General features: G+C 32.4%; 1 protein-coding gene and 1 long non-coding RNA gene across 2 annotated transcripts; one reads left to right on the forward strand and one right to left on the reverse strand.

Annotated features, from left to right (window-relative positions):
* Positions 1 to 10310: 10310 nt before the first annotated feature.
* Positions 10311 to 12768, reverse strand: LOC143046225 (uncharacterized). Its single transcript, XM_076219273.1, has 2 exons — positions 12632 to 12768; positions 10311 to 11650 (listed from the first exon to the last, which is right to left on the reverse strand). Exon 2 carries the CDS (start codon positions 11628 to 11630, stop codon positions 10746 to 10748), a length of 885 nt encoding a protein of 294 aa, XP_076075388.1. The 5' UTR covers positions 11631 to 11650; positions 12632 to 12768; the 3' UTR covers positions 10311 to 10745.
* Positions 12769 to 14027: 1259 nt separating this feature from the next.
* On the forward strand, positions 14028 to 18542 carry LOC143046233 (uncharacterized). The gene is made up of 2 exons (XR_012969105.1): positions 14028 to 14300; positions 17380 to 18542. It is a non-coding gene; the product is annotated as an uncharacterized LOC143046233 (long non-coding RNA).
* The last annotated feature ends 350 nt before the right edge of the window (positions 18543 to 18892 follow it).

Here is an 18892-nt window from a genome sequence, read left to right on the forward strand (position 1 = left end):
CGTTCGGGAAATGTTATTTGTTTTTGTCGGAAAGAAAATACATATTTTAACAAGTAAAACATCCGTTGACATTGAGTGTGGTGATTACTAAAACATTTGTTAAATTAAAATATAGCTATTCATTATATAATATCGTTTTAGAAAAACAATATAGACTAAACTGCTTCAGTTTGTTCATTACAAAATAAATACATAATATGTTTACAGAAGTTAGACTGTTTATCTGAATAATATTGAGTCAAGTTTTTCCCTTTTTTAACAGAAACTAGACGATCATCCCTAAAAACATTGTGTTTGAAGTGTAGTACTGTCTTCTAAATGAAGCTAAATACCTCTCCTGAGTATTATTTGGTTTACTGACAGTTAACATAGGCTAGGTGATTTTCACTTAAAATCATTGGATGAAGTTAAGCACTCTCTTCTAACAGAAGCTGGATTTGATTTGATTTATTTTGGTGTTTAAACGCCATTTTTAAGCACCGAATTGACGCTTTTTCATGGCGGCCAGTTATTATTGATGGAGGAAACCGGAGTGCCCGGAGAAAACCACCGACCTTTGATAGGAAAACTGATAATCCTAGTCAATTAAGATTGGGGTCGTTTTCACCCTCGCGAGTAGGGTTTGAACTCACAATCTCAGTGTTTACTGGCTAGTGATTACAGTAGTAACTACTTAGACTAATGGGCCACCGAGGGCCCCAACAGACGCTAGATATTTTCTCCCAATATAAATGGGTTTACTCTCTGTTAACATAGGCTAGGTGATCTTCTCTTATCTTTATAGTTATTATTCTATTTTAATAAAAGCTAGATCATCTTCTCCGAATATCTTGGGTTTAATTTTAGTCTCTGATAATAGGAGCTAGATCATTGGGTTAAGTTTATTCTTTGTTAACAGAAGCTAGGCAATTTTCTCTGGTTATCATTCGGTTAAGTTTATTCTCTTTTAACAGGAGCTAGATGAACTTTTCTGGTTATCATTGGGTTAAGTTTATTCTCTTTTAACAGGAGCTAGATGAACTTTTCTGGTTATCATTGGGTTAAGTTTATTCTCTTTTAACAGGAGCTAGATGAACTTTTCTGGTTATCATCGGGTTAAGTTTATTCTCTTTTAACAGGAGCTAGATGAACTTTTCTGGTTATCATTGGGTTAAGTTTATTCTCTTTTAACAGGAGCTAGATGCACTTTTCTGGTTATCATCGGGTTAAGTTTATTCTCTTTTAACAGGAGCTAGATGAATTTTTCTGGTTATCATTGGGTTAAGTTTATTCTCTTTTAACAGGAGCTAGATGATCATTTCTGGTTATCATCGGGTTAAGTTTATTCTCTTTTAACAGGAGCTAGATAAACTTTTCTGGTTATCATTGGGTTAAGTTTTCTATCTGTAAATAGAAACTTGGCGATCGTCTCTGGATATCATTGATTTAATTAAGATTACATTCTATTAACAGAAGTAACATAATTTTCCCTACAAATATGATTTGTTTGAGTTAAAGTTAAAGTCATATGAAACGAGTGAACGGTGAAAAATAATGTTATTCCAATTCTTGAACCAATGCATACAAACATCATAAACTTAGTCTTCTGTGCACGATTTTATCTTTTAATTTCGTATAATCGTCAATTTCTTTTTCAATCGGTCAGTGTTGTTGTGAAAATATGGCAGGTAATTAAAGTTCGTGTTTTGAGGCCGAGGTTAAACGATTGTCACCTGTTTGTCAACAATCAACAAAAAGCATGGATAGTAAGCACGTGTTTAACATGTACAATCAGATAATTATAGTTTATTTTAAGGACATCCATGCGTATTGCGATCACTGAATTTTTACGAGATGGGTCACACTGAGGTCACTTTGCATACGGAAAATATGTCGAGGAATTGCTTCCTGGAAGGAATTAAAATAAGTAAACTTCTTCTAAATATGAACAAATTAAAGAATTGTCTTCAGAAAAAAGTATATGTACGTGTCGGTTATTGTATAGAAAGGTATATACTATGAAAATTAGAGCGCGGGGCTTGCTTGCCTTTCTATACAATATCCAATTTAGCACATATTTACAACTTGAGTAATCCTGTAATTAGTCTATTGATATGTTTTGCCTGACTATGTGTACCTCATTTACATAGTTTTGTAAATATACTCACTGTTATCATTGTAAGATATTGACTCCAGAATGAAAAGATTGTAATCGTGGTGTAAGTATGTTTTATGGGTGGTATAAAGCTGTGTTTACTATACATGATAATTTTTAAAACATATAGATAGTTTGCAGTGGCAGATCCAAAAAGAGGGTATTGGAAAACGCTTATTTCTTTGGGATGATCAATGCTTTGAATAAGAACATACAGTTAGACCTCCTCCCCTTTTATTTTAGGTTGGAACCACTTTTAAAAATGGATGGACCTGCCCCTGGTATGTACCCCGTACCCATAGGTAGTCTAGTGGATAGTTTACATGCATGAAATATCTGTCACTGGACATTAAGCAATCAATAATCAATCAATTCATGACGAAATAGATCAAATTGCTTTAATTTCCCTTCACAAGGTTTCATGGTTCACTCTATTTTTGGGTACAAGTAATTACATGGAAGATAAATGATTACAATTTTATATGGCATTGTACTCTAATCAAGTTATAAATAACTATAGGTGTTACTTTTTATTTAATTGAAAGCAACTTTTATTGTCAAAAACATTGTTAGATCCAAAGATTAAATAGTGGGGTGTTTAAAAATTAATTTGAAAACTAATTACAAACTATTTAGTTTTATTTGGAACACAACATTTTTTTCAAAGCAGCCAGTAGCAATTTTTATTTCAATATCTTGATTACGATACAATGAAATCTTACCCTTGTGGTCATTCATGCGCAGTTACTTAGTACACGAAAAAAGTATGTACTATGAAAGTTAGAAGGCAAATTCAAGCAATTTGATTGGACGAAAAGTTGTAAGTATGTGCTAAATAAGTTTTATAATGAAAACTATCCATTGAGTTATAAAAAAACATATGCATTATTTTTTTTAAGGTCTTTCCCCTTCGTGAGGAAAGACCTTATTGTTTTTCTAATGTTTTTTTTTCTTTTTCTTTTTTTTCTTTTTTTTCTTCCAACATTTTTTTGACATGCCCGCCTCTTGTTTCTGTTGAAGTTATTAAGACCAAATATGGACCATCGCTAGACCTCAGCAAGATGTATTACCAAATGACCTTGTTAAGGATTTCATCATCTCCCTTAGGAGTTATCTCCCTTTTATTGATTTTTTTCAAAATGGCCCCCCTCGTTGGTTTTAAAGATATCATGACCTTAATTGGACAAAATGTAGATCTCATCATGATGTATTACCATGTGAGGCTGAATACGATTCCATCGTCCCCTATGAGAGTTATATCCCCTTGAAACAATTTCTTTCCTTTGCAATTTTCTCAAAAAGTATAAGAGATAGAATCGATTTGAAAACGGCAACATGTACAGGAACAGATGGCAATGTTAATGAACATATACAATCATTTTGTTATTAACCCTTATAAGGAGTTATTCCCCTTGAAAAATTGTAAACAATTTTAGAAAATTTTTATTTCGAGAACCAGAAGTCGAAGAGACTTGGGACCTTCACCAATAATCTTTAATTCATGTGACCTTTAATATGCACCCAAGGTCAAAGGTCACCGAGTGCAAAAAAAAATTACGCTGCAAATTCAAGCTTACATATAAGGAAAACGATAAGACTTTGCTGCATACATACAGCGTATAAAATGTTCCTCTCGACGAGCTCTACATTTTATATGATAAGTCCAAAAAAGTCCAACTGTCTGTTCAAAAGTTACAACAGGATGATTCTTAAAAGTATAGTATTTTGTGTATATCTTTTAAAAGGTAGCAGATATAAACCTACTATAAACTGCAAAGATGATCAGTAATTCAAGACCTTCAATTTGAGGTCAATGTCAGGTCATGATGAAATTTCACCTTGACCTTCACAGTATACTATGACCTTGACCTTGTGATATTTGAAAGGTCAAGTGGTCCTGAGTTGAATGGTGGTAGTCCCATGTCTCTACGACTTTCGGTTCTTAAGTTTGGTATTGCATCATATATTTCATGATTAATTTTGACCTTGGTGAACTTTGAAATTGTCCAATTCTTTTTCTATAATGTTGTCCTTTAACTGTAGATCATTTACCATTTAACAGATTTGAGATATCTATTGTCGTTTTAGAGGTAATGCAGTTTGAAATTTTGCGAGCGGCGGCATGTATTTCTGAATCAACAACAGCTTCCCACTTAAAATGTTTGACAAATTGAAGAGGTTATAATAGATATATGTTTGACCAAATACCAATAACATTCCATGGAAAAAAACACCAAAAAATCATTTTGAAATTTTTATGTTTTGCATTGACTTTGTAAGGGAGCTACCATTTGATTTTTATGGGGAGGCTAGGATGAAAAATGTTGTCCTGCATTTTTTTTTAGCAGTAATCTCTGTCCTGCCTTTTTATTTTTCACTCTGTTCGGTCCTGCCTTTTTTTTCAGTTTATCCTGACTTTTTTTTACTTAAATTGTTGTCCTGACTTTTTTTTTTGCAAGTGTCTCATCCTGCCTTTTTTTTATACTCAAAACTCCTGTCCTGCCTATTTTTTTCAAATTTCATCCTAGCCCCCCCCATAAAAATCAAATGGTAGCTCCCTAAGTTTCATAACTTCTATTTATATCGTTGATATTACATCATTTTTGGAACTTGGTCAAATGGGGTCATCTGATATATCAAATTGAAGGTCTCAATAAACTCTTCTTAAAAATGAAAATTTTAAACCTCTTTTTCATCCCAGATGGTAGGGTGGGGTCATTTAGTGCAAAAATTCAAATTTCTCAGATGGTAAGGTTGTCGCATATCAAATGAAAGAACATAAAGCGTACATTTCAAATTTCAAATTGACGTCCCCCATTATTTGGTTGGATGGGGTCATTGAGTGCAAAAAAATAAATTTTCTTTTAAGATAGGGTATATCAAATGAAAGGTCATGATGTGTACATTTGAAATATCAAATTTCCAACCTCCAAAAATTGGTTGGTTGGGGTTATTGAGTGCAAAAATCAAACTTTCCAGAACATGGCGTTGTCGCATATCAAATGAAAGCTCATCTACCCTGCGTTACATATATCATACTTCCGATCTCAAAAATGTAGGCGGATGAGGTCATTAAGTGTGAAAAGCGAAAAGTTTCAGAAGGTATGCTTGTCGTATATCGAACGATAGATCGTACAAAGAACATTACGAAAACATCACTTTTACAGGAAAGACCTTTCAATTGTTTTACAAACAATTGAGATACTAGTTTAATTTGAGGTTTCTTATGACTTTAACAGAAGCTAGATTATCTTCTCTGAATTTCATTGCCTTCAGTTTACTCTCTGATAATAGGCGCTAGATTGTCTTCTTTGAATATCATTGAGTTAAGCTTATCTCTATAAACAGAAACTAGCCCATCTATCTGTATACAATTGGGTTAACTTTTGATTTATGAATTTCGAACAGCGGTATACTACTGTTGCCTTTATTTACTCTCTGTTATCCGAAGCTAGATAGCCTTCTCTAAATATCGTTGGTTTGTGATCCATTTGATGACTTTTTGCTGACTTGCCTCTGTAAACTATGATTATTGCCTTACAAAGATCTTCAAACAATCATAAATTTGTATTCTGCTATTTAACTGCGACAACGTAAAGGTGATGGTTATATATATGTATTTTTTTTAATTTCCAACACATTTAAACCTGCTACGACAGGAGGTTACCACTCACTATTTTTTTACTCAATCGTATGAATGTTCAAGGACAAAATTATCATAAAAGAGGAAAATTATTGATAAGTCAGTTGCTCAGTTGTAATATTAATTCATGTAAACAATCATTAAATCTAAAGAGGTTAAATAAATGACGCATTTGAAATTCAATGAAATTTTAGTTTCTGTGATATAATTGAATACTTGTAGGGGTTTCTGTGACATAATTGAATACTTAGGGTATAATATATTATTCGGAAATAAGGACTTAAGACTTATTTCTGCCCATAAGTAGTTAATCATAATACTTGGATCGACATTTTTTGGAATATATGTTAATTATTACAAGTTTATGTCCATCTGGCATATGTTAAAGAAGTCTTGACCTTAACCTTTTTTATAGATGACGAAGATGCAAAACCATCAGAAAAAAGAACTAAAGGATACAAAAAGGTAGTCAGGAGACAGGGGAAAGGAACTTAATGAAAACAATTGGCAACTTCAAACTGAACAAAAGGTCAAAATAAAAAAAGCTAAATAGAAAAATAATTACATGACCAACGCGACGGATGCCAAATGTGAAGCTGGATCTGATTCTTCTTCCGGAACACCTGTGATCACCCCTAGGTTTAGCTTGGGTTTGTGTTGCGCAGTCAGTGTTTTGTGTACTGTTGTTTGCATTTTGATCTCTTTCTTTGGTGTTTTTGCCATGCCATTGTCAGTTTATGTCTACTTACAAGTTTGAATGTCCCTTTGGTTCCTTTCACCTCCCGTTGGTTTTTTTTTGTTGGTAAGCTTATAATGTATTGACGTACTGTTTAATAAAGGAAAGCAAATTTTATATAGGGTTTAGAAACTTCGTATCTAGTTTTATTTCTTGATTTAGTCTATTCGGAAAGAATACCACACTGTTTTGAGAAGAACAGGGATCTAATCCAAAACAAGTCCCGAAATATAATACATCTGTCTTTTCACCTCTAAAAAATAAGGAAGTAACAAAAGAAAAAAAATGACAATAACAAGATAATTCTGTAAACCATCTCCATAAAAAAGGAATTACAGCTACACATTAATACAGCATAGAAAATGACCACTGAAAAATGAAAGTGAAAATTAGTGCTGAAATAAATAGTAAAGACATGACGACATAACAACTGTTTCGAACAGTGTCCTGAAAGAGAATGACAATACAATTGACTAATCTCATTGAAATGTAGACACTCAGGACAATGGTTCAGTATATATTGTCTATGTCTGTATTATATCCATACATTTCTACTTCTTTGTTGTTACTAATCATTTATTGCAGTCGATGTTTGAAAATACCATTTTATCAGATGTGTACTTGATTTCAACATTTAGGTTGCAATTACAAATGACAAATTCCTAAAGGAATTTCGCTCGTCATGTTTTGGGATTTTTGTCGGATTTTCGGAATCCTCTTTTTATAAATCTTTTACATGTATAATAATAATGATAAGCCATCTGTAAAAGTCTTATAAAATTTTAATTATTTTTTAAATAGCTTTTGAGAACTTAAACTTGTCAAAGATAAAGCTATAAAAACTCAAGAGAGAATATTTTCCCACCAATATAGCAATGGCTAATATCTCAAAAACAAGCAAAAAGTAAAAACACAAAAATACTGAACTCCGAGGAAAATTCAAAAAGGAAAATCAAAAATCAAAAGGCAAAATCAAAAGTCCAAACACATCAAACGAATGGATAACAACTGTCATATTCCTGACTTGGTACAGGCATTTTCTAATGTAGAAAATGGTGGATTGAACCTGGTTTTATAGCTAGCTAAACCTCTCACTTGTATGACAGTCGCATCAAATTCCATTACATTGTCAACGATGCATGAACAAAACAAACATACTCAAAGAGTAAAAATGTCAAAAATAGGGGTACAACAGTCAATATTGTGTTATCATTTTAATATCACTACATAAACAACAAATGTAACAAAGTAGCACAAAAAGGCATACATCAAATTTAACATTCTCATTTTGCTTTTCTTATACGGCTGAATTTATCTATGTAAAGTCTACCCATAAATGAAAGAAGGTTTTCATTACTGGTGTAAAATTGCGCGTTTGAAATTCGCACAGGTAGACAAATTAACCTAAATATTTTTTTTTTCTCTTTTGATTCCTTTTATTATCCCCTATCAATATAAACTAGTGTTTTTTAAAAGTTAATTATATTGAAACTGAGAAGGGAACTCCCTTAAACATATTCATAAGAATACAAAACTTGCGTTCAATTTTAACAGAGGAGGGAATGAACAACGTACTATTCCTTGATTTAATTCCTATTGAAGACAGAGCACTATTGGAAAATTTTAATTGAGGAGTGAGGGTGTGTTTTTATTCTAATGCTACTATAGAAGATGAATTCCATGTACTTTTAGGCTGTCCATTTTATCAGGACTTTGTACAACCAAATTTTAAACCACATTTTATGAATTTTGATAATTGACGGAAATTGGTATTTTTATTTTCCGATATCAATGAAGTTAGATTTTGTGCCAAAAACTGGCAATTTCATTAAAAAATATTAACAGTTTGTTTATTGTGAATAGAACTACAGTTTTGTTATTGTGGCGTATATTTTTAATGCATCTTATCGTCTCTCATAACTCTCTACTGAGTGGCTTTTGAATTGTATTGTTAATAAATGTTAAATGTATAATGTATATATTTTTGTAAAAAAGGCGTCTGAGACGTTAATAAAATATTCACTTGAATTAAGATGTAAATTTGATTGTATTAACCTAGTCAGTTACCTGTTTGGGTAAGGATGTGATTTTAAACTGATGCATGAAGAGGTATCGATCACTGTAAAAGTTGTAGCACTTCATTGGAAGAACTCCATCTAGTAAATATAATCTTTTGGGTTCGAAACAGAACGTGAAATTACATTTTAACATAACCATTCTAGCCTGTTTCAATCATTCAACTGTTTTTTGCGTCTGTATAATAATATTATAAGCCTGGTTATCCTTGATGACTATTAACAATCTGTGGGTCGATTCTACCGCTGGTGGACGTTTCGTCCTCGACGGTGTCACCAGCCCAGTCGTCGGCATTTCTGTGTTGATATGAACTGTGGATTCGAGCGCCATTGGTGAATACGATATACTTTAAGAGCGATTTTAATGTCACTCTTGTATCTTTCACCTCTCTTTTTGATGGGGTTCGTGTTGCTAAGTCTAGTTTTCTATGTTGTGTCTTTTGTACTATCATTTGTCTGTTTGTCTTTTTTTTTTAATTTTTAGCCATGGCGTTGTCAGTTTATTTTCTATTTATGAGTTTGACTGTCCCTCTGGTATCTCTTGTCCCTCTTTTGAAAAGATGTGTATTTGTACAGCAAATTACGCAATGGTGTGCAGCGTTTTACAGATAAAAAAAAAACTTAATAGGTCTTGTTCGGCTTATAAAATTTACAGCAATATAAAATAAAATGTAATAAATTATATGAATGACAGAAAATTGCAAATTTTAATGCGTAGAAATTTTTTTTTGTTATCCCTCTACCAACTACATATGCAAATAGTAGAATCATATACAATAAACTGTTGACAGACATATGATTGCCATTTTGAAAGGATAGTGCAAATATTTAAAATACTCTACCATGTAAACTATGCGAAACATTCAAAGTCATTAAAATGAACCATAGCTGAAGTTGCGGGGCTAAATAACTTCAGTGGAAATGAGAAATGAGAAATTAGACAATTTCAGGCTGTCTTATCACACGAGGTTCTTTTTAAACTGAAATAAACACAATCCTAAACAAGTGAACTATGCAAAAGATTTAAAGTCGACGAAAATGAGACGAGAAAAACCTTATACAACTCCATACTAAATAGCGTCTGCATTACCATGATCTGGAACTGGCCTAATCACAAATTTAACTTAAAGATGTTAAATGTGAAAAGTCATTGACGAGGGGATGTGCCAATAAAAACACAAACCAAATGTCATCAACATATTACTAAATTATCGTCTCTAGGATAATGAATACAAAATTTTGACAAATATCCTTAAAGCGATTGACAGACTATAAGTTTGGATAATGATAGGATGATAAAACTGTAATAATAGTGTTGCAAATTAAATAACTTATTATGTACTAGTTAACAAATCAAAAAAAAAATTAAATACAAACGAAGTAACGCTATTTTTTCTAACTGCTGCATTTTCGCTGATATGGCTCATTGTTTAACCAAGGGTCGATTTATCACTGACAACATACTATGTCCATACTGGACGTTTCTTACAAATCTCTGTCCACAACATTATGATTACATTTTCCAAATACTCGCTTCAAATTATTTGGCTATATTCATTTTGTTTTGTTCTCTCACCTGGCCGGCGTCCGTTGATTTCGCCTTATTCTCCATAAATAATTAAGTCGAAAGTACAAGGTGCCCTAACACGTACACGTCGATGAAAACTATCGCTTTACGAAGTTGTCACTGCACAGTATTCTTATATTTGTTTTAAGATAATATTACGAGGCTATTAATCTTAGGTACCTGGAGTCGGTTTCACAAAAAAACTTACTATGATCGTGAGTCGTGAACATCCAATGCTATCCATTTTCAAATTCCTGCCGAGTTACAATGCAGATCGTTTGGTAATTAAGTATCATATTATGATCACGATAATGAAAACATTTTGTAGGATAGAAAAAAAGTTTAAAGTTTAGATTAAATTTTATGTTGATGAATAATAAAAGAAAGATAAACTAACTACAGAACAAAGACAATTATACATTTTGTAAATTAAAAAATATCTCAGATCAAACTATGTCCTTGTCGGGAATATTTCATCTTTCGTAATTAGAATTAAAATGTAAAATGCCTTATTAGCACTAAGGTAAACACAAAATGTTGTACAGCTTATATATAATCAGAAGTAGTTGAGTACATTATATAGGTTGCTGTTAACTGAATGAGAATTTTTCCAACTTTTTCATTGCGTCATCGTACTTTGTATTAGCATCAAGTACTTGGTTTGAAAAATATTTTGAGTTATCGTTATTAATTTCTTTATAATGATTGTAAACTAAGAGTGGACGGTTGAATTCAGCGTTTGCATAAGAAGATGCGTATGGTTTAGGCTGATATTCCAACCAATTTTCTCTGCTTTGAATGTTACCACGTGGAGTTTTTGACAAATCGTCAAAGTCTAATTCATCAAACCGTGGACTTTGATTTGGTTTTTGCGAACTGATTGGTGGTTTGGTGCTACCGGTAAGCCAAGTGTCTGGTTTAGGATTTGGACCCATTGGTCTATAACCTACACTGTTATGTGGTATACTGCCTGAAGTATTAGTAGGAAATCCCAACATAGTTCTAACATTTTCACGGTTTCTATCTGTACAACAGGAACACGATAAAGTTCCCGTGCCTTCGTATACTGGTATGATATGTCCGTATTGAGCATAATGGAGATAGTCAGCCACTAATCCGTCTACTAAAGTTTTTTGCGGGTTAATCTTTTGTGGAGGTGTGTTTGTCATTGGTTCGTCGGGTGGGTCTCTGTACACTGTTTTAGGATAGGAATCTAATATTTGTGTTTCACTTCGAGGCGGCCCTGCCGGTTGAAACTGGACCTTTCTTGATTTACCTGGCAGAGGACGAACATGAATAGAAGGTTTGGGATTTAAAGGTTGTACGGTTATTTTAGAATCAGTTGTCACAAATCCGTCAGAATTTGTCCTCCTTGCACTTCTTGGAGTACGGCCACCCATGCTTTCCTCACGGATCGGAGGAAGACGATGAAGCTTGGTCACCGATACTTGATATTTTGATTTGCTGGCAGCCATTGCTACGTACGTCAAAGACTCTACAAATAAAAACAGTAAATAAAAGACTTTAAAGAAATGAAATCTATATCGAATGTTTTCTTGACTTGTAGACAAATTTAATCGAATATTTAAATACCTCAAAACTTTTTAAATTAAGTATGTTTACATAATAAGTTATGTTGGTTTTAAATTTTACTGCAGTCGGCCAATATACAGTTTACGATAATAAATTGAAATGATTTTTACATTATATGTCTACATATTTATTTAAGGGAGAAAAGACACGGGGAAACTGTAATTTATAAAGTTAGGTGAAGTTTTTAGAAATGAACGTTCGAAATATTGTTAAAAATTTCAAACGATTGAAACAATATAATTGTGTTGAATGGTTGTTAATTAAATAACCTCCAGTGGCAATTATTTCATTTCGTATAACTGATAGAAAATGTATGTATATAGGAAATAGTTGAAGCAAGAGACATCATTCCTGCAACAAGTAGAAATTATTAAGCAATCTCGGCGTGTCGCTTACTTTTAATAGGTCTACTTGTTTTATAAGTAAAACAAAGCAGTTTTATATGTACATGCATTGTCTAAACACTGGGATTATTGCCAAATCATATATAGTTCAATGATATCTCCAAAATTCTCTAAATTTGGAAACCCCTGCGTAGTTATTTCAAAATTTATTAAATCATTACTTTAGAATTAAAGACCATATTTTTTTCATGTAATTTCATCCTCTTTCTTATTACTAAATGCATAAAATAGAAAAAATATATTTGGAAGGTTTAAAAAAAAATGGACAGATTCACGAGCGTAATATATATAGACTGTCCACACAAAGAAAGGACGATAACTGTGTCCTCCGACAATATTACAGACACCAATTACTTAAAATTACTTCGAACACTCAGTCTGACTGTATCTGTTGAAGTTTTGTTACATTTGACGCGGTCAATCATAGAAGTCTTGTTTTCAATATTTCTGATAAAGAAAGGAGAAATAAGCAGACTCACATGCACAAAATGGTTTATAACGGTACAGCTATCGCCATGTTGTTTATTGTTGTCATAGAACGATATGTCTCATGGTTGATATGTCTACCTGATCTCACCTGTGTATTTCTTTTAAATACCAAAGGGAGAAAATCTATTAAAAAATAATTTGTTTAATCAGTAGAATTAAGGGCATTTAAATTAAGAAAAGATTGAAAAAGATATCAAATTTGACATTGGCGACTATAACCTGGATTAGGACTAGATATAAGTTATATAAAAGTATTACAATCAGATTTTTAATTGCGAGGTTATAAAAGGAAGAGCGAAGATTGTCTTTAAATTATTACATTCTACAACTTACATTGTCGTCGTATTATACCATATTTTAATATTTTAATCAATATTAACTTCCTCACTGCATTATCGATTATAAGATGAAAAAAAATACTTCAAAAAACAAAAGCACATCATTATTATTCCCGTATGAAATTTCTCTGAACTTATGCTCGAAAATGACCCGGTACCTGAAATCCGTAAAATACACCGTAAACAAAATTTGAGATAGACTAGGTGCGATTTTTTCGTTGGGTTTATTGTCTACAAGAAATGCACGACAAAATAACTGTGGACATAACGGTTAAGCTAAAATTCTCACTGTTATAAAATTGAGAATGGAAACATGTCATAGATATAACAAGAAGACCAAAGAGCAAATGTACGTTTTTGAGTAGAGTGAAATATTACTTAACAATGTATGCTTGTAATGATGTACTGCCTCAACTATTTTTTTTACATACATATATTCTCATAAATGTAATGTTCTGAAATATCTGCCACTGGACATTAATAAATCAACAACCATGCAACACAAATCATTGTTATCACTCATTTGAAATTTCAAACAATATTTGGAACGTTTTCTTTTAAATCTTCCCATACTTAAAACAAAATACAGAGTTTTCCTGTGTTATGTCTCCTTTCAATGGATATATGTCCTCTTTAGAAAAATAGGAAGTTTATTTGGACTGCAAGGAGAGTTGTATTAACAAAAAAAAAAAAGGCCCAATGACGTCTGATCAAAATGTAATTAATCGCTAATTTGAATTTTAATTATTTCACTTTTGAAATGTCGTTCTATTCTACAAAAGGTATTGCTTACAATATTAAAAAATGTATTGAATATTTGTTACAAACCACAAAAATTTATTGTTGGATAAGTGAGCCTTTTTTTATAAACTCGTTAAAACTCTTACACATATACATTGTATATACTTTCAATTTTACTTTTGAAAAAAAAAGATGTTTTTAATATCAAACAGGTAAATTTAAAATTAATCACGTTAAAAGTAAAATTATTTCTTTAATCATTGTGATCATATCTGAATATCAATTGAAGTAATAAACATTACGATATGTGAGACCTTTATAATAATGTGAATAGGACAAAATAAGTTTTAGAATTACTAAATAGAAGGAATAGGATATTGGCAAGTTTTGTTGAAAACAAATGATCTATAACTAAAAGTGTTTTGCTTTGTAATGTGATATAACGTAAGGCTCAAGCGCTTTTATATTCACTTCAAATTAAAACGTCAACAGAAAGATTTTTACATATATTCCGAGGTTCTTTCCGTGTGGATTAACTTCAGAAATCGGATATCGTAAGAGAGTTATGACGAAGATTTGGGTAAGAAAATTAAATTCGTTCCTTTATGTAGAACTTGGAATGTTTGCTAATTTGTGTAAAGTTAATATGATTTTTTTTCTCATATCTTCATAAATTTTTAACGTAAACAAGATAGCTATTATGCGCGTAGCTGCATATACGTCAAAACGCCCGGGCGTACACTTGAATTTTGAAAATAAAACAAATAATCGACATAGAATAAGAAAAACTGGTCAGACGCACATCAGCCTTGTGCTTCTTTTTTCAATGGATTGTAATTTTGAATAAAAAGGGACTAAATTTAATCAAATAGATAATATATTTGTTCAAATCTTTTGTAAAAGTCTGAATCTACTATGAATTCTACGTACTTTTCTTATATTTTAATCAATTCACTATCTGCTCAGATTCGATATGCTGTTTGTATTTTTGTAGAGCCTGTGATTTATGTCCCAAAAGCGAGACAAAGCGGCGTCAATATTTAGGTTCCAAATGTGAATGACTCTCCTTAAAATTTTACCAAAGTTGGACAGAAACTGTTTATGACCAATAGATAAAATTGAGAATGGAAATGGGGAATGTGTCAAAGAGACAACAACCCGACCATAGAAAAAACAACAGCAGAGGGTCACCAACAGGTCTTCAATGTAGCGAGAAATTCCCGCACCCGGAGGCGTCCTTCAGCTGGCCCCTAAACAAATATATACTAGTCCAGTGATAATGAACGCCATACTAATTTCCAAATTGTACACAAGAAACTAAAATTAAAATAATACAAGACTAACAAAGGCCAGAGGCTCCTGACTTGGGACAGGCGCAAAAATGCGGCGGGGTTAAACATGTTTGTGAGATCTCAACCCTCCCCCTATACCTCTAACCAATGTAGTAAAGTAAACGCGTAACAATACGCACATTAAAATTCAGTTCAAGAGAAATCCGAGTCTGATGTCAGAAGATGTAACCAAAGAAAATAAACAAAATGACAATAATACATAAATAACAACAGACTACTAGCAGTTAACTGACATGCCAGCTCCAGACTTCAATTAAACTGACTGGAAGATTATAATTTCATCATATGAACATCAGGCACAATCCTTCCCGTTAGGGGTTTAGTATCATACCATCATAACATATATGAGAAGAACATAACCCGCGTCATGCCAACAACTGTTTTTAGAATAAATGTGTTTAGTTCCGATGCAAAGACCTTATCAGTGACTCAATATTAACGCCTAAATATGCAATCTTTAATGACTTGACAACAGTATCGTAATTATATCCCTTCTAAATAAGTCTATTCAAAGGTTTTGTAAGTTTCTGAGGTGAATACTGACACCTATGTGCTTTATAAAGAATATTACCATAAAAAATTGGATGTGAAATACCTGAACGTATTAGAAGTCTGCATGTTGAGCTATATTTACGAATGATGTCTTTATACCGATGATAAAATTTAGTAAATGTTTTGACTAGTTTGTGATATCGAAAACCCTGGTGTAATAATTTTTCAGTAATACATAAATTTCTCTCGTTAAAATCGAAAGCATTGTTACATACACGAGCGAATCGTACAAGTTGAGATATATAAACACCGTAAGATGGTGACAAGGGAACGTCACCATCTAAAAACGGATAATTAACGATAGGAAATGAAAAATCATCCCTTTTATCATATATTTTAGTATTCAGCTTTCCATTAGTGATATAGATATCAAGATCGAGAAAAGGGCAGTGGTCATTGTTAGTATTAGCTTTATTTAAAGTAAGTTCAACAGGATAAATTTCATTAATATACATACTGAAGTCGTCATTATTGAGAGCCAAAATATCATCCAAATATCTAAAAGTATTATTAAATTTGTTTATCAGATGTTGTTTCGATGGGTCTTTGCTTATTTTTGTCATAAATTGTAACTCATAACAATACAAAAACAGGTCCGCAATAAGTGGTGCACAGTTAGTCCCCATTGGAATTCCGATAATCTGACGATATACGGAATCTCCAAAGCGAACAAAAATGTTATCTAGTAAAAATTCAAGGGCATATACAGTATCAAAGCATGTCCAATTAACATAGTTTTTTTGTTTATTGCTACTAAAAAATGACCTAAAAGAGAGTATTCAGAGCAATATAATAATGCAATTATAATATCTTTAATTTTCCCGAATTGTAAGGACAAAATGTATGTCTTTCTGCAACTTATAAGTAGTCGCAGTTTGGGCTTACATTTTGTTATTTCTCAGTTACAATAACTACTTGTCGAACCTTCATCGAATTTTATGCCGAAGAACCTTTTTCTATGACTAATGTCTAATTTAAAAGCTAAAATTTTGAAAGCATATGTTTTCGTTCATTTTTCTGTTCTTTTCTGATAGACAGATAGCCGGACTCTTCTTTACGCAATTAATTGTTTTACATGCTTTATTTATAAACCTTCATAGATTGTCGTGAAATATTCAAGATCAAGAAACAAATCAAAAGAAAATTTTAGATTTTTTAAATCCCTTTAAAGGAATGATAAATTAATTCACTTTTTGTGGGAAGAAATCCAAGGTTATCCAGAATTTTTTTATATTGCACCTCTTAGAAATATTTTTTTTGTGTTCATTAAAAGGTGCTTTTGTCGATTGTATGCTCACTCACGGCACCCTTTAAACTTATTTAAAAGTAATATTTGCTTGGACGTTTTCTCTAAAACCAATGGCCATTTGGCTAGCTTCCAGTTTAACACGATGAATAAGGTAACATATTACAAAATTTAACCAAAACAAATAAACCATTTAGATTCAAAAGTATGTTGCTATCAATGATTTTTTACTAACAGGAATCATTATGGTATCTCATTCTCGATATCTTTTTGGGGCTTTGTCCCTTTCGAACCCACTACCCGCAGGTGCTTTAACATTGAGCGGTTGGCACCCCTCATATCCCTCGCCAAGGTTTGGGCGTACACGTAAAAATGACCCAGCTTCGCCACTGGCTATTCAGAAACTCAATATCTGTACTGTAGATAGCAAATTGATATGATTTTGAAAAGAAATATGGCTAATACATGTAGTTAAAAAAAGAACGTTCCTTAAAATTCTTCTATTTCAGTATCATTGGTGATGTCTTCAAATACAAAAAAGACGAGAAGGTTTCGCTTAGGTCCAGCTGAAGATGAAATTTCATTCCGACAATTGCAGAAAAAGCATGGCCATCTTATAAAAAATGTTGGTCGCTTTGTTGCAACCTACCCGAAACAAGATAACAATCTTTATCAGCACAACTTAAACTATGCAAAGCCTAAACCCGTGTTTAAAGGATATTTACCAAAAACTGAAGTCCTGAAAAACGAAGATGCTGGCTCACAAGCAAATGTTCTAGTGTACCCCGAGGATGATATACGTGACAATGAAATTGTGGACGATGTTCCGAAATACATATATACCACAAAATTTAAAAAACAACCAGGATATGATACTGCTAACAAAATAGTTGAAAAAGTAAATCCCAGAGTAACACAAGCTATGAAAGAGCAAGAACGTTTACAATCACAAAGAAAAATAGTTGATACAATGATTGACGATTATCTGTGTAACCATAACTACGGACATGTTATACCGTGGTATGAAGGCACGGGCGTTCTCACGTGCGAATGTTGTACAGACAGAAACAGGGAAAATGTCAGAAATGTGCTCGGATTACCACCAGATCCAGACAATACCGTCTCGCCAAGGGAAAGGAACTCTTGGTTATCTACAACAAATGAAAGTGGGAAAGACGTTAAGTATAATGTGTATCCATTAGGACGACAGCATAAACATCAAGTGCAAGCTCTGAAAATTGATCCTGCTTTCCGGTTATCTGATGCAACAACACGCAATAATTGGGCATCCTCAGCAACATTTAACATGCCTGATTTTTACAAACAAGAACTGACAAGAAGTTATCCAGACTACGTTATAAACAAGAAAAATTCATCTTTACCACGTTTATTTCCAAATATTCGAACAACGCCTGGACCTACATACATTTCACCGAATTATAATGCGAAAAAATGGTCAAGTTTTAAAAGTAAATTCAAAGAAAGGACCGCAGATATGGAAACTATAAGAGAATCAGATTATGGATATTTATTCAACAGGGTTTCAAGTGCCGATAGAAAATATAATCTTGCCATGGGAAATTTGAGAAAATTTAAAGCTAGATAAACAGCCAAACTGGTAGTGTTTATTATAATCATTAGCAGAATAATAAATTTATGTATAAACAATAATGTATATTTCTGTTTTTTTTTTACTTTTCAGTTAAGTGCAGTTTAGTAATGTTGTTTTGTAAGTTCCCTCGTTTCAAGTGTCAAGAATAAATCAACAGCTTATTACAATCTTTTTTTTAGATTATCTAGCTAAGGTTCAGTGTAAACTTTTACTGTCACTTGATAGCCGTCGTACACGATATTTTCTTCATAATAAAAGTTTAAAAACAATCGCTGTCTCCTTTTTTTAGAATAGAAACTTTCTATCAAAATTACCATCCATTGACTGCTTAACTAAGTGATTGTCCATTAAAGTTCTGAATCAGCTTAAATTTGTGATATCATATCAATCTTTACACCAACGTGCATCAC

The sequence above is a fragment of the Mytilus galloprovincialis genome, chromosome 1 (genome assembly GCF_965363235.1).
Source record: "Mytilus galloprovincialis chromosome 1, xbMytGall1.hap1.1, whole genome shotgun sequence".
NCBI lineage: Eukaryota > Metazoa > Mollusca > Bivalvia > Mytilida > Mytilidae > Mytilus > Mytilus galloprovincialis.

Bases quoted from the DNA above. Each gene is read 5' to 3' on its own strand.
- LOC143046225 (XM_076219273.1), bottom strand. From the start codon at position 11,630: ATGGCTGCCAGCAAATCAAAATATCAAGTATCGGTGACCAAGCTTCAT.